The sequence below is a fragment of the Colias eurytheme genome, chromosome 17, assembly GCF_061535395.1.
Source record: "Colias eurytheme isolate Ceu_HAF_F1 chromosome 17, ilColEury1 Martin Lab GWU primary, whole genome shotgun sequence".
Taxonomy (NCBI): domain Eukaryota; kingdom Metazoa; phylum Arthropoda; class Insecta; order Lepidoptera; family Pieridae; genus Colias; species Colias eurytheme.
Window position 1 is genome coordinate 8,317,852 of NC_142996.1, and position 15,108 is coordinate 8,332,959.

The window sequence follows — 15,108 nt, forward strand, 5'->3', positions numbered from 1 at the left end:
AGTCTTCACCCGCGTATTCCAGCCCATATATTCCCCGTTCCCGTAGGATTACCGGGATAAAACCTATCCTTTCTAGGTTTCAAACTATATTTTTACTAAATTTCATCCAAATTGGTTCAGTGGTTCAGACAGCATCAATAATATAGGTGTAGGTCTATGTGTAGGTTTTTGAATTGTGAGTTCGTAGCGTACCTACCTATTAACTGACCTACACAATATCGTTTGTTCTATAAAGGGTTTTTATATATAAAAGTAACCTTTTTCTGAGATATTATATCGTTCAAATAAACAACAAAAAATTCCAACTTCAGATCAAAATTTGATGTTCAATAGACCGATTATAGAGGTACACAGGTTTGATGATAAAAAAGGAAAGAAAAGAAAACACAATAAATTTCATAAATGTTTTATTTGATAATTAAAACAACTAGCCACGTGTGTCTAATAGTATCTACGTGTATTTATATTACATATTATTAATAATTATTAACTAATTATTATTTACATCCGGCGCCAATTCCCTTCTCCGTGCATCATGCAGTTGAAACATCCTCATTCATATTTACAAACAGTCCGCCGGTTTTATTATTTTATGTATATAAGTAGATTTATTATGTAACTCTTATTTTTTGATTTTCAATATATACGAAAACTTTTTTTGAGAAATTTTTAAAAAATATAAAAAAAATAATTATCTATTGTTTAAAAATTTCTCATTTATAAAGCATTTGAATATAAAAACTAAATATCAACTTATTTTCATTTTTATTTTTTGTGTCGAAAATAATTTAAACTTATAAAATGGTACTGGAAAATAATAAAAACAATAGATATTTAATAATTACAATAATTATTTGCTACGATCTACCTATTCTTATAACAGTTGTAGGTACTAACAATTTAAAAGCGTATACCTTATCGCTTAATTATACTTAAGATAAATATTATATATAAAGGTATATACAAATAAAATAAAATAATAAGTAATTAAACGGAATAATTTTAAAATATTATTTACAGAAAGAAATTCATTTCACAACAGTTTTTGGTCGAAAATACTGACATGGGTAGGTAACATTAAAAACTATTACATTGGTATTTATTATTATACTTAAACTACAATATTATTACATTTAATTTTAATACTGATCTACTAAATACGAACATTATATAATCGATTTGAAATATTTAAAACATAGCCTTGCAAAAGCTGGTGAAAAAGAGTCACATCTTTCGACAATATGATAAAATAATATTAAATTTAAGTCAAAATTAAAATTTTATACATATTATAATATAACTATTTTATAAATAAATGTAAATAAATTCTAATAACAAAAGTATACATGGCACAAATATTGGCACTTTAAAAAAAATGGCACTAAAATAATTCACGTTGGTGTAGGTAGAGGCTGGAAAATAACATTATCCATGTTTTTATTTAGGCCTCTCTGGAATTCATTCTTAATTTCAGGAGATATTTCTGCTCATAAAAAAATCACCCCATATACTTATTTCCAAACATACTTCTTACAAAAAACAATAAATATTTATTGCTTGAATATTTAAACAAACTACACTACATTAAGCAATTTGCCGTATCCAAATTATTCTAGATGTTTCGGTGGTTCTGATGACGTGTTCGTCTGTGAGTCATGGGGCAGAAGCGATAGGGGCAGAGGGGGCAAGTGTAGGGGCAAAGGGAGTAAGGCCCTAGACTGGAAGTTAGCTAGGGACTGTAAAAGGGCCGCGGAATGTTCGTGGGCCTTTCGGCGTAATTCTGCCACGCTCGAGGAACGTGCCTCCTCTTTGGGGCAACAGGGGCAGGGCGCGCCCCAACCTGTAATATAGAATAAGTTTGTAGATAGCTGAAATTTAAACGTAAAGTTTTTATACAAATAAACAAGACAAAGAAATGAAATAAATAAATATAGTTGGGTAGAGCTTCCCGTAAAAAAAAGATACGTGTAGGTACCTACATATAATATAGCTCAAGTTTTAAATAGCGTTGTATCCTGCTTTTTATTAAATAGCAGTAAAGTTAAAAAAAAACATTATTTGCTTTTACTTTTTAACAAACTTACAGTCCCAAGTTAATTTTGCAAATTCATATAATTACATATATATAATTTATAATATCCTAAAATAATATCCACCATACCTTTGAGCGGAAAGAATGGCTGCGACAGATGGTTGAGATGCTGCGAGAGATGCGACAGGTGCGGCGGCAGGAACAGCGGCGGCGGCTCCGAGCCTGTACTCGACGAGCGGAACGCGCCAGTACTGGAACAATTATATGATTAAAGATTCTGATATAGTAATATCTGATAGAGTCATAGACACAATCATTTAAAAAAAGGTATTTCAATAAAATTTAAATAATCAATATAATTTATATCTATTTATATTAACCACTCCACGGTAGGTACTCCACGGTTTTACCCGCAGTGCTGCGCTCCTGTTGGTCTTAGGGTATATATATAATATAGCCTATAACCTGCCTCGATAAATGGGCTATCTAACACCGAAAGAATTTTTTAAAGCGGATCAGTAAAGATTGTTAACCGACAGGTTCTATCTTATAAATAAATATCGTGTCACAGTGTTAGTTGCCATAGGTACCTACTCCTTCAAAAAGGTTTGAGCCGTTTTTATATAGAAAGCTTTGTGTATTACTTATTTTTATTTTTTTTTCATGGTTGTTGATCGATCCGATCAATCCTTATGTCATAAAAATAGAAATTAAAAATAATATAATCGTGATAATACGATTCCAAACAAATATAACTTATCAGAAGTAGTTTACAGTTTACTTATTAAAACAACAAAGATAATAGCAGAGTCTAATCGGTTAATTCATTAATTATTTATAAGTTAAAGTGGGGGTCCTTAATTCAATACTGTAACCGAGTTTGTAAGAATTCAGGCCGCTTCTGGACGGTTGGTTGGTCACAAACGAAATTTGTTTACGTCAAAGTCACTACAGAGAAGGTAGGTACTCTCACAATTTGAAAAGCTATTGATTGCTGCGTATTTTTAAATTTTTGAATAAATTTTTACTGCATACACTACCAACATTAAAAAAATTATCGACCTTTTCTCTTGAAAAGTACTACAATAATTGAGAAATTTAATAAAAGAAAGAAGTTTTTCCATGTCACCTATCTTGGTGTAAAAATCTAACAATTAATTTTAAGCACTTATTTTCATAGAGCTGTCAATATCGAATTCCCGTTAATTCAATTAGAAAGCTAAAATTAAAATGGCGAACGGCACAGCCAATGCCGTGTCTTCTTCGAAGCTGACATATTCATGGCTCCGTGCCAACCAATCACGTCGCTCGATTAAAGCGAGGCTTTTGAATTAGTCTTCCCACTTAGGTATTAGACCTCATTCACACGAGAGCTTTTTTAACGTCCGTTAAAAAAGCGTCCAAATAGAACAAATGCATTCCCAAGTATATGTTCACACGTCAGCGCTTTTAAAGCGCGACGCTTTTTTATCGCGCAGTGTTCTATTTTCAACGCTCGGCGTTGGGCGTTAAATAAAATAGACCATAGGAAACTTCTTACTATTATTCAGACGAGCGCTAAAAAAGCGCCGGCGCTGCGTTCAGTATGCCGCACGCTCGCTCAGCGGTAGCACGTGTTTGTTGTGCTTATAATCATCAGAAAATCGATACGATGTCGTGGATTGTTGATCCCGAACTATTAATTATAGATGTGGAGTCTCGTCCGTTCCTGTATTCAAAATCGTTATAGACATTTGAAAATAATTAAAAAAATTCCGGGGTATTGCCTTAACTCTTCGTACAGTGTCACAAACTGCCCTTTTAAGTATCTCTGTTCATTCAGAGGATGTACCCAGAATGCCTTTTGTTTTCTTTTTCGTCTTTTAATAACACAAATCGCTAGTGCCAATCTTTCTTTCTTTCTTTCTTTCAAATATACCTAACATATAAAAATTAAAACAGTAGGTATTTTTATCATATTCCTTTAAGTAACATGTTTATCGATGACGAGTTTGAACAAATACCTACCATAGGTACCTACAAGTGGTTTATTAAGAACAAACTTTCCGAGGAATTCTAAGCAAATATAATAATATAAATATGTATCATAAAGATATTACGCAACTGACATTACGTAATTATTTTAGCAGAAACCATTTCCACGTCTTACTGAAGCCAGAGACGAGACATGAGTGATTTTAAAGCGTTAGTATGAACAACCACAGAGAGAACGTTTAAAAAGCGCCAACGCCGGGTTTTAACGCAACGCTTTTTTAACTCTCGTGTGAATGAGGTCTTAAGAGTTTCCTTAATTAATACTTTTAACGAAAATGTGATATGCTTTTGATATAAAATTCCATTTATGAATGATCAAGAATGGCCAGTCGCATTATGCCAAGGCAACTATAACGACTAGGTATAATCTAAAAGCATTTCACAAAAAAGCGTTTGTAACACAAATTACTCGAAATGACTTCGCAAACACAAAGAAAGTGTCAAGAGTGTGTCGTGCAAAATTCAGAGCACTACATAGTCAGAGATTGGAGACAATGAAATGAACGCCGGCCGAGGTGTCGCGCGCTCCGACATTCTCTTGGTGCATAGTTGATGTGCCGGCGAGGGCGGTCCAACGGACGGGAGATCGCGATTCTTTAGATATCAATAGAGGTAATCAGACATTAATCAAGCCTTTCGTTTGCTAACGTTTGGTTACTCAAAATTACGCCATTACGGCAATACCTTATACGAGTCCTACTTGACTAGATATACATTTATGTCAAAGAATTTTACAGTTGAAATTTGACAATTAATGAAGTTTGCTTGGAAATTATCAGTAAGATATGAGTAATCATTGCTGAGAAGACATTATATGGGAGTTTATTTAGTGCTGAACATGTTTTATAATAAATAGCTGTACACATTTAGGAATAGATAATGTACATCATGAACCAAATCTATTATAAAACAGGATTTATTTGCGAAGTTTGCTCGAACATTTCTCGAAATAACTGAAAATCTATGAAATAAGTGTCACAAAAGTGTACAGCAGATGCTTGTATCTCCTCTAAGACATCGCTGTTCGCTCGTAACTTAAACCACAAATTCCCCGAACACTCGTTCAATGGAATCAAAGGATTTGCGTTCATTACGGGCGCAAATAATTGATGACTGCGCATACCGGCCACCGCACCGTGACACCGTAATTCTGTACTCCAGCGCTGATTGCTCTTATATTATTATTGCATTTCGATTTTGATTATTTTGAAAACTTTATCATAATTCCATGGACCTAAGTGCTAATTTTAATTGCACTACTTTGGTAAATATTATTTTTGCATTTCTATTTTGTAATGCTAACTGCTTGAAGCATGCGACCATTAAGATGAAGTGCCGATGAACATTGCACATCTTTAGTCAAATCATAGGTACATAAATTTATGGTACGTACTTCCGAGCGCTTTTCAAACTTTTACATTGCTTTAAACATAACTATTTTAAATTCATTTCTTTATTTATTGTTTGCCGTTTCTTTTTCTATATTATGCACGTAAGTAACATAAATATACCAAACTATCAAACGTAAAATAATATTAGTTACAATTGATTTAAAACTACAAATCATACAATCAAATAACAAATTACCCAAACTCAATATTTAAATCACTACAAGTGAAAGATCGCAAATGATTTTATACAAAATGAGGAGTCAGAAGTACAAATTCCATTATCCTGCTAGGGTCAACCCGAGGGGTGGTCTAACGAACCGTACCTCTATTAATTGGTTTCTCCCGGGTGGAGGGAGGGGGAGCCTTCAGAAAATGTCCTCCAAGATTACCTAATATGAATATTCAACTAGAGAATTGAACAAAGGGAATAGATGTAACCCGTAATGCTGTAAATCATTATTTTGATTGGTGTATTAATTTACTTGAGTTTGCGAGTTAATTATGCGCTTTGTTTTGAAGAAGTTATTTATACATTTTACGATAGCATTGATACACTTAGATTACAAAATAAAAGATACACTTTTCAGCTTCATTTGATCAATAGTATCAAACAAAAATCCTATTCTCTGCATAAAATTTAAAATCTTTGTCTAAAAGACGTCCTACAGACGTCATTTAAACGAAGATTACGATAGACATCATCCTATATAAATAGGTATCATACCTGTGTCTTTGTATCTTTCGGAGTGTAAACTAAATTAATCTAAAAAATATAAATTTAAATAAAAAATAAAATGATAATGCACACTATGTAAACAAAACTATTTAGGTAGGTAGTATACCTAGTATGTTAGGCTTTGTAGGCGTTCGTTTTGTATACGTTTCCAATTACGTACCTATGTTGTGGAAATAACGTATAATATTCCAAAGTAAACAAACCACGCCGCTATCACAAAACCAACTTATCTTCAATATGATAATTGCTCCATTTGTATAAGCATGCTTGCATTAGCCGAAATATATGCATAAACGCATAAAATATGCTCATATTCGTAGCTGTACTATAATTCATGTAGTGTAGATTGGTATCAGAGCGTTAGGTGTAGTGTAGGTAATGAATGTTCAATTATTCATGCAATTAACTGATTATAGCGACACTAGGGGGCCGGCGGGAGGATGTCACCCTTGTCTACTCTGTGCTTAGTGCTGACTGCTGATACTTCTACCTAACATGTTAGATACTAACGAATTCATCAAAATGTGTTTATGAAATTTTAAATTTTTTGATTCCTGTATTATTTTTGGATATTTATTGTTTACTAATAATTGCTATCATAATATTTACCAATTTATGATTTAAAACTTAATAATTTTTTAGCGTAAGCTAGTCGAAATGGGAAAAGAAACAAAATATTAGTTAATTACTTATAACCTAGGCTTTTACATAAAAGAAAATGCTTCAGAAACTTACACTACAGACACAAATAAAAACCCGCATAGTTCCCGGGATAAAACCTATCCTATGTGTTAATCAAAGTTACCATCTATATGTGTGCTAAATTTCATTGTAATCAGTACAGTAGTATTTGCGTGAAAGAGTAACAAACATACATTCACATACACAATACACATACATCCATCCTCACAAACTTTCGCATTTATAATATTAGTAGGATAGGATTACGAAGACACTAAACCCAAAATTAAAAGACCACTCCAAAAGCGACTTAATATTTCTTTCATCATCCTTAAAACGTTCTTGTGTGATAATTAATAATTACCACTTACTCGAGCACCGGCTGTATCCACGAATTACTGTCAATTTATATCTTTGCATAATTAATTTTCATTTTGTGAACACGCTGTATTATGTTACAACTATATTTTGATCATTTATTCATGTTCGTTGAATATCAAAGGATACAATTGGATAATGTTAGGGGAAGGAGGTGCACACCGCATGTGTTTAAACTTTTTGATATTTTATTAGGGCAAATTTAAAGTAAAGTTAAGGAGATGCAAGTTAAGAAAGTACGTTCAGTAGATAATACAGGGCTTATAGTAAAAAAAAAACGTAAAAAAAGCTAATATAAGCTACATATTTATTGATAATATAACGGTAAAATAAAGATGTAAAATAACTTGAAATAATAAATTAATTGATTCTGTGTTTATATACGATTAATTTATTAAGGAACATAATAATTGTTCTGTTCTGCAAACAAGTGAATTGTTACTGAGCAATCATTCATATTTAAAACTCAACAATTTAATAATTATTTAGTTACGAAAAGGTCTACAGCGCTACGGTTTCGTAGCACTATTTCGTAGCATGCCGTCACTACGAACCTACGAACTGTAGCGATCGGTCTAAATTGAGAATCGGCAATTTATGTAAAATGTATGAAATGATATAACCCTCTTTCGTATCTCACTCGATATAATATTATTTAAGAATAGTTATTTTTTTTAGGAAAAGATAAATGGAATGTATGGAAAAAGGCCATTATAGAATATAGACTTTGAAAATGACATAGGTAACTTCTAAAATGTGTTCTGTTTAAAATAAAAAAAATCTTGTATAAAATCGAACTCACACAGTCATACAAGTTTTTAAAATGGCAACACTAATTACTTATTACAAGTAGTCTAGTCGAGATACATAATTCAAATTAATAAAAACTTTTAACACAAATAACAAGCCAAAGTTAACGTTAAAATATAACACCATTTCGTGTATCTTTATGGAGTAAATTTAATTTTTAGTGAAAGGTGGAGGCGGGTCTAATTGCCAATTTTCCTTTACAGTTTTTTCAGCTTTTAAGGAGAAAAATTCGTTAATGCATATTTAATCGCTATAATCGTCTCTCCCTCACGAAATTACCGAGACGAAGACGTTTTACACTTTTACCAGCCTTCTGTTTTAATGGTACACTAATACTTTTAAAAATTATACAGTTATTTGGAGGGAATCTTCTTTGGTTAATACTCTTTGTTATTTTCTTTAACGTTCTTTAAGTTATTTATTTTTTATGAAATTATCAAGTGAAATAGCCGCTAGAGTATTGAAATTTCTGGGGCAGGCCTATGTCCTACAAAATGGAAAATTTTGGAAAATGTACTAAACATCATTTCATTTTCTCTTATGTGCGATGTTATCCGCATTTTCCACCTACCTTAAAACTATACTGAAAACATCTTTAACAAACGAATTATCACTCAGACAAAACATTTTTAAAAATCTCAATTTGTAATCTCATGTCACAAGTTAAAAAGTGAACAGTATTATTTACACCATACGACACGTGTCGCGATGTCGCATCGTATCCGTGTGTAATCCACTCGCATTACTATCGCAGTCAACTATCCAGTCTCCAGGGTGCGGGTCCACAATCATTTTCTTTGAGCCATAATCCCGCCTCATGTATAATGCGTGCATATAAATTTCAATTTTAAACCCGCGCGGCTCGAGTTACAGCCATTTGCGGAATTACGGTGGGGTCTGCGGGACGGATGCGATACGATAATCGGGATTAGCTGATGGTTGCTGTGTTTTTTGAAATTGATTTTTTTTAACTATTAAATGGATGAATCGACAATGTAAGTTGAGTAGTAAACGATGTTGTTAATCGTATTTTATGAAATTCATAGTCACTAACGTGTTTATTTTCATAAATATAAGTAAGATTTAACGTTAATCTATTTATCACATAACTAATGGTTTAACTAACTATAACCTATCCAAACACTTATTTACATTTTAGCCACATCTCTTTACTTACATACGAATCCTCTCACCCTTTTCGAGTCACAATATTGACGAGTCATCTGCCCAACGTATCGTATCATGGTTTCCCGTGCCGTGCCGTACAACGGGAACGCGCTCGCTCAGTAATCAGGTAATGTGTCCGCTGCGGAGCCATGAAGGAGATAGTATTTCAGCCAACACCTTCCATCTTCTATATTTCGAGTTATGTAATTTAACCATTTTGATATGTTTGGGTTATTTATTATCTTGCAAAGTGAAATATTTCATTTCAGTTTGTTTGATAAGCGCTTTTTACTATATAAAATTGTTGCCAATGGCTAAGAAACTTTATTTGTTAAAATAAATGAATCTGTATTTTGTTATTTAGTAAAATTTAATTTATTTGGAAGAAAAATTCAAGCCCGTGATAAAATGAGGAGGATTTGACTTTATGTAGTTTTGTTTCAAATATATTTTACAAATAATATGACTTCATGTACGTAGTAGTACCTAGTACATATAAAATATTATATAACTTTTAACAACTATGAAAACTAAGCACAGACACAGATAATATAATACTAATCACAGACTTACACGGTATATATTCCATAATATACGCAAAGTAAACCTATTAACACATTGAAAAACCGGGAAAGCTTTCAAAGCCGTATGAAATAAGCTAAAATCATAATATGAATAATCTGCTAAAATAACATTTGCGTGATCCTCAACCGCTAATGCACTGTGTCTTGCCTCCCGGCGGACTTTAAACTGCTTACCGTGTTTTAAAACATCCCGGTTTTATTCCTAAGCCGCTGACGGAAGATGCTTTGAGGGGGTTTAAAAGTACACACAAAAATCCTCTTTTTGCGATTTTGGAAGAGTTGTTGTTTGTTTATTAAGAGAGTAAATCGATTTATGATAGATATGAAAATTAGGAAAGTTATTAATATTATTTCGTAATTCATTGCTTTATTCGGTTGCGTAGTTACGGTGTTTGTATTCGATTAATATTCGCTAATTAATCACTAAACTACCGAATATCTATGAAACTATAAGATGTAAGATATAAAGAACGTGTGTGCTGAGCAAAAGTTTCAGAAGTAAAACTTCTTTGGCAAAATTCTAAGATACCAAAATCGTCACTTTACTCCATGAGGTGACGGTATTGCCATGACACGACCTTGAAATTTTACTCTCAGCGCGCATAAAGAAGTTCCACTTTAAAAAGTAACTTTCCCGTTTCTATGAAAACATTACATTTACACACGCATTTAATCTAAGCTCTATTCAAGATGTCATAGAAAAATCTAAATTGATTTAAAACGATTATTAATAGCGCCCCGGTTCAAACGCATTTGTTCAAATTACGCATATAAATTGATACAATAATTACGTGAAGCCGACTCATAAGTCATAAATTTTAATAAAAACAACGTGTGACTTATCAAATTAGACATTAAATGCGACGAATAAAGTCCAATTACAGGTTATTGCGTAAAAAATGTATAAATTAATGATTTCAATGAGTCGGTAGAACGACATGCGAGCGACAATTCGCGTTATTGTTAATTGTGTTAGGGCTGTCACTTTTCATTGTGCGTTTGTGATAAATTTGTGGAATATTTTCCATTACAGCAGAGAATAAGTGAAAAATAGGGTTATACTTTCTTCTCAGTTCGCACTATCCTATTTTACTAATTATCCTAATTAACAGCCATATTTACGAGAATTTTAAGAATTGGAATTAATGCTACACAGGAAAATGTAAGTTTAAAGATGCACTAACGAGAATAGTCCTACAAAATATAGTGAGTTCATGACATTTTCTTCTCGACAATGTCTATCATCGTCCGCAAAGAAACTGGTGCAGCGCCTACTGGTAATCGCTACCACTTCCCATAAACATTTGCAGAGGCGTAATTCTGAACTTATTAAATTCAATACTTTGAGAACTAAACAGTTTCAAATATGAGAAAATATCTATTTCAGTGTAGTAAATACCGAAATAACAAAATAATATCATGTTCATCCCTATTACGCAGCAAGTCCAGTAATTACGCGTTTAATTGTATTAATTAGAGATACTCGAAAGGGTTCCGTCGCAAATTGAATAACACAAAACGCCTACATCTAATATGATATCATACTTACTTATGAGGGTTATTACCATAATATCATTATTCTTAATGACTAGTTTCTTTGTGGGATAATATTCTCATGGATATTTAGTTTTATTTTCGTTTTGAATTTAGAAAAAACGTCGTTACAAAATTATCAGTTTTAACTTCATGGGCAGAAGCTTTTTCCTAACTTATTATTCCAAAAATCACACAATAATACAAAAAGAAATTGGGAAAAATGTAAAACAGACCAATAATAATATCTATACTGCGTATACAAGTAAAACTGTGTTGGTGGCTGTTCTAACTATTTTCATGGTAGGTATATAAAGAAACACTGAAATTATTAAAATTGGTAGAAACGTATAAATTAAAATTATTTTACAGGAATATATAATAGGTATAACATCAACTTAACAAAAATATGTACGCAAAAAGATTGGTATTGCGGTTAATTGAATGAAAAAAAGACTTGGTTATTGCTCTGAGTACATTATTTTTTATTTAGTATCTAGCATATGCTTAAAACATTAGCACCTACATATTTAGAAGGCAATTCGTCACACTTCATTTTTCTGAGCGTAACACACACAGAGCAAACAGGCAAACTTGTAACATTACGCGCGACGTCAAAGGCACGACCGATTCCCGGCAAATTGTATTTACGCGTCCCACGGGAGCCCCTTATTGAGTTTGCTCTCAAAGAGCAGCCATTTTTAAAACTTCCATCGACTCAGGTAGATCGTTTCGTATGGCCAATTGTGGTCGCGCTTTGTTCCACGGATCCTTTATAGGGTTGACGAAGTTACCGAGTTTCGGCGCAAGAATAATTTGTGTTCCCGCGCGATACGATTACGCGAGTTACCCGGGAATCCGATACGACAGTTCCACGAATTCAATTCTCGGGACCGCTTGAGTGGTTCGGGTCGAGCGAAAACTTCGTTTGTCTGCGTTACAATTAAACTCGAACGACTTTATCAAAGGAAACGGCGATGCAAATCGCCTCATTCCACTCCGCTAACGAAGCTCACCGCTTATTTATGAGCGCATATAAATAAAGAATATTAATCTGGACGTATCGTGTAAATGAGCTCATTTCTATTCCGCTCGCAAACAAATTCATAACTCGCCGAAACTCATAAAATGATCCGCGAAATAGAGTTTTATTAAACGAAAACACAGCTACCGCGGTCCGTGCATAAGTTAACATAACATTCCATTCGTTGTTAAAAGATAAATTAGAATGTTCTCGTCGGACGTGGAAATGTATTCGGATCCAATCTCGCGCTCCCCGAGGCGCGCGCGTAATTGCTTAAGAGAAAAATCCAAATGAGAAATGAAAAGGGATTCCCTTTTCACAGAGAAAATTATATAATTGAATATCTTTTTCGTAAGTATTATGAGGTATAAAATATGATAATTGAGTTTTTGCTTGCGAGCGGAGTGCGACGGCTTAACGGTTTAGCGCTATGTTTTGTGACGAGCAGAAATCGTAAGAGATAATGTAATGACTCTCGCTGATTCCCTTATTATCTCTAAAGAACATTAATATTGTTTTTAACGTAAAAAAGACGAAGAATAAATAAATGAAATCATTTTAATTTGAGTGCATGTAATATCTAGCAGGTCACCAACAGATCGAAACAAAAATAAAATTCGTCAGAAATTGTAAAATTACGAAATTTTACATCCAAACATAATCAGTTGCGATGTTTACAAATAAAGTTTCAAATATAATTAAAAAGCAATGAAGCAAGAATTAATCCCACAAAAATCAGTGAGATTTGTACAACAAGGATGCGAGGTTCAGTGCAAAATAAAATTTGATAGCCCCGTAGCTCGCAATCAGGAGTGTTTGCGCGGTAAAGTCGTTATGTCGTGATGTCGCCGATTCGTGACTCGATTTCTTATGCCTTTGAACCTTTGATATTCAGCCGTCGACACTGATCGCGATTGGGGACAAATTCAATCACTGATATACACTTGGGCTGCTATTTGTATTGGTGTAATACAATGTGTAGATTGGAGTTAGGATCATTGGAATGTGGGCAATTGTGTTTTAAAGGTATCCATCGTTTCTTTTTTTGTGAAATATGAAATCATGGAATAAGACTATGCACCTCATTGAGTAACGATTTCGTCTTAAAACGGAAGTATATAATTTTGAACAATGCAGAAAGCAAAACAAATTTAAATATCATCTAAATTTCAATCTTTCTACAGCAAAATATCTAGGAACAATACAAAGTATATCTTATAACTAGCTTTCCGCCTGCGGCTTCGCCCGCGTTTTCAAAAAAAAAAACCGCATAGTTCCCGTTCCCGTGGGATTTCCGGGATAAAACCTAGCCTATGTCACTCAGAAATGATGTAGCTTTCCAACAGTGAAAGAATTTTTCAAATCTGCCAAGTAGTTTCGGAGCCTATTCAATTCATACAAACAAACAAACAAAAAATCAAACCTTTCCTCTTTATAATATTTGTATAGATAGAAACACGCCCAAATCCAATTAAACTACATCATTCTTTCATAGTATTTTCTCAAGTAATTAGTTCTGTAAAACTTCTCTTACGAATATTCGCGTATACTTTTACAAGGACGAGTATATAATATATAGTCGAGTTGTTATGTCATACGCTAAGAATATGCTTATCTCTTACATACTCTTTCAATACTAAAAAGAATAAATAGAACCTACTATCCTAGTCCTATCCAAGTACTAACCTATACTTGGTTTCCAGTACATCTAATCGGCAGTATGTAACCGATAACCCAATAACACGAACGGGCGTGGCCGTTTATAAATAACATTCAGGTGAATAGCGAAGCGAATAGCAATTTCACTTATGAATAATTCAACAAGGTCCGCGAGTAAATGCGTTACGATTTTTCATAATAGCTCCCTTTGATGTTTCCTTCCTTCGCGTTATTTATCTCTCGCGTTATGCAGTTTAGTTTTATCGTGGAGGGTGTGGAATTGATGTACATACTTAAGTGTTATATCGTTTTATGTACGTTATGATATGTATCAAATTTGTTATGTAAAACGTACAAGGGTTTTTGGGCTTGAGGGGTTTTAAGGTTATTGTAAGATTATGTAAGTGTAAAGATAAATAAAAGTAAGTATAACCAGTGGGTGAACAACTTTAGGCAAATATTTTATATTGTCATAGATTAAAACTATGTATTACCTATGTGTAAACTAAATAACCTATTATGAATGTGTCCAAGAAATTGTAAACAATATATCTATGTAATAAAATTTGCAAAAATTGTTTTGACTGCGGTCGTTATAAGGTTTTAGATAGTAAGAAATAAATTAGAATAAAAAGCGTAAAAAAACTACGACGTACATAAGCATAATTTACAAAACATAAAATATAATCTTGATGATAGAGAACTTGATAAAACCTTCGATGACGCTAGCGTTTAGCTACTATTATGTATTCTGTGACGACGCTTCAAAGACAGATGAAACCCTAAATTAAAAGAAAATGCTGATTCATCTCCAGAAAAACTACTCTATAGCAAAGCTATGTTTTTCCTAACACTTGTAAAGTCACTGTCCCTAACAAAAACTTGAATGCAAGCCATATTGGATATTAGCATAGTAAAGTAAATAAGAAAGTCCGCTACAAATTGTGGTTGCGGGAAATGACGAAAGTTATAAGTGGATCAGCATAATAATTTTTATTAGGTAAATCATTTCCAACGAGCGAGGGAGTTATTTCAGCGTGCTAACTTCACTGGCTCGCCTGGCTGTAGGGATTCTGTTA

At 33.1% G+C, this 15,108-nt stretch overlaps 1 protein-coding gene across 1 annotated transcript in view; it reads right to left on the reverse strand.

The window, feature by feature from the left end:
• Nucleotides 1-1,358: 1,358 nt before the first annotated feature.
• Nucleotides 1,359-15,108, reverse strand: part of LOC149901369 (uncharacterized) — a 46,054-nt gene continuing 32,304 nt past the window's right edge. Inside the window, exons 5-6 of the mRNA XM_090112025.1 lie at nucleotides 2,162-2,283; nucleotides 1,359-1,840 (exon numbers count right to left, since the gene is read on the reverse strand). Coding sequence (XP_089968151.1) covers nucleotides 1,608-1,840; nucleotides 2,162-2,283 — 355 coding nt within the window. The 3' untranslated portion in view covers nucleotides 1,359-1,607. The remainder of the gene's footprint in view (nucleotides 1,841-2,161; nucleotides 2,284-15,108) is intronic.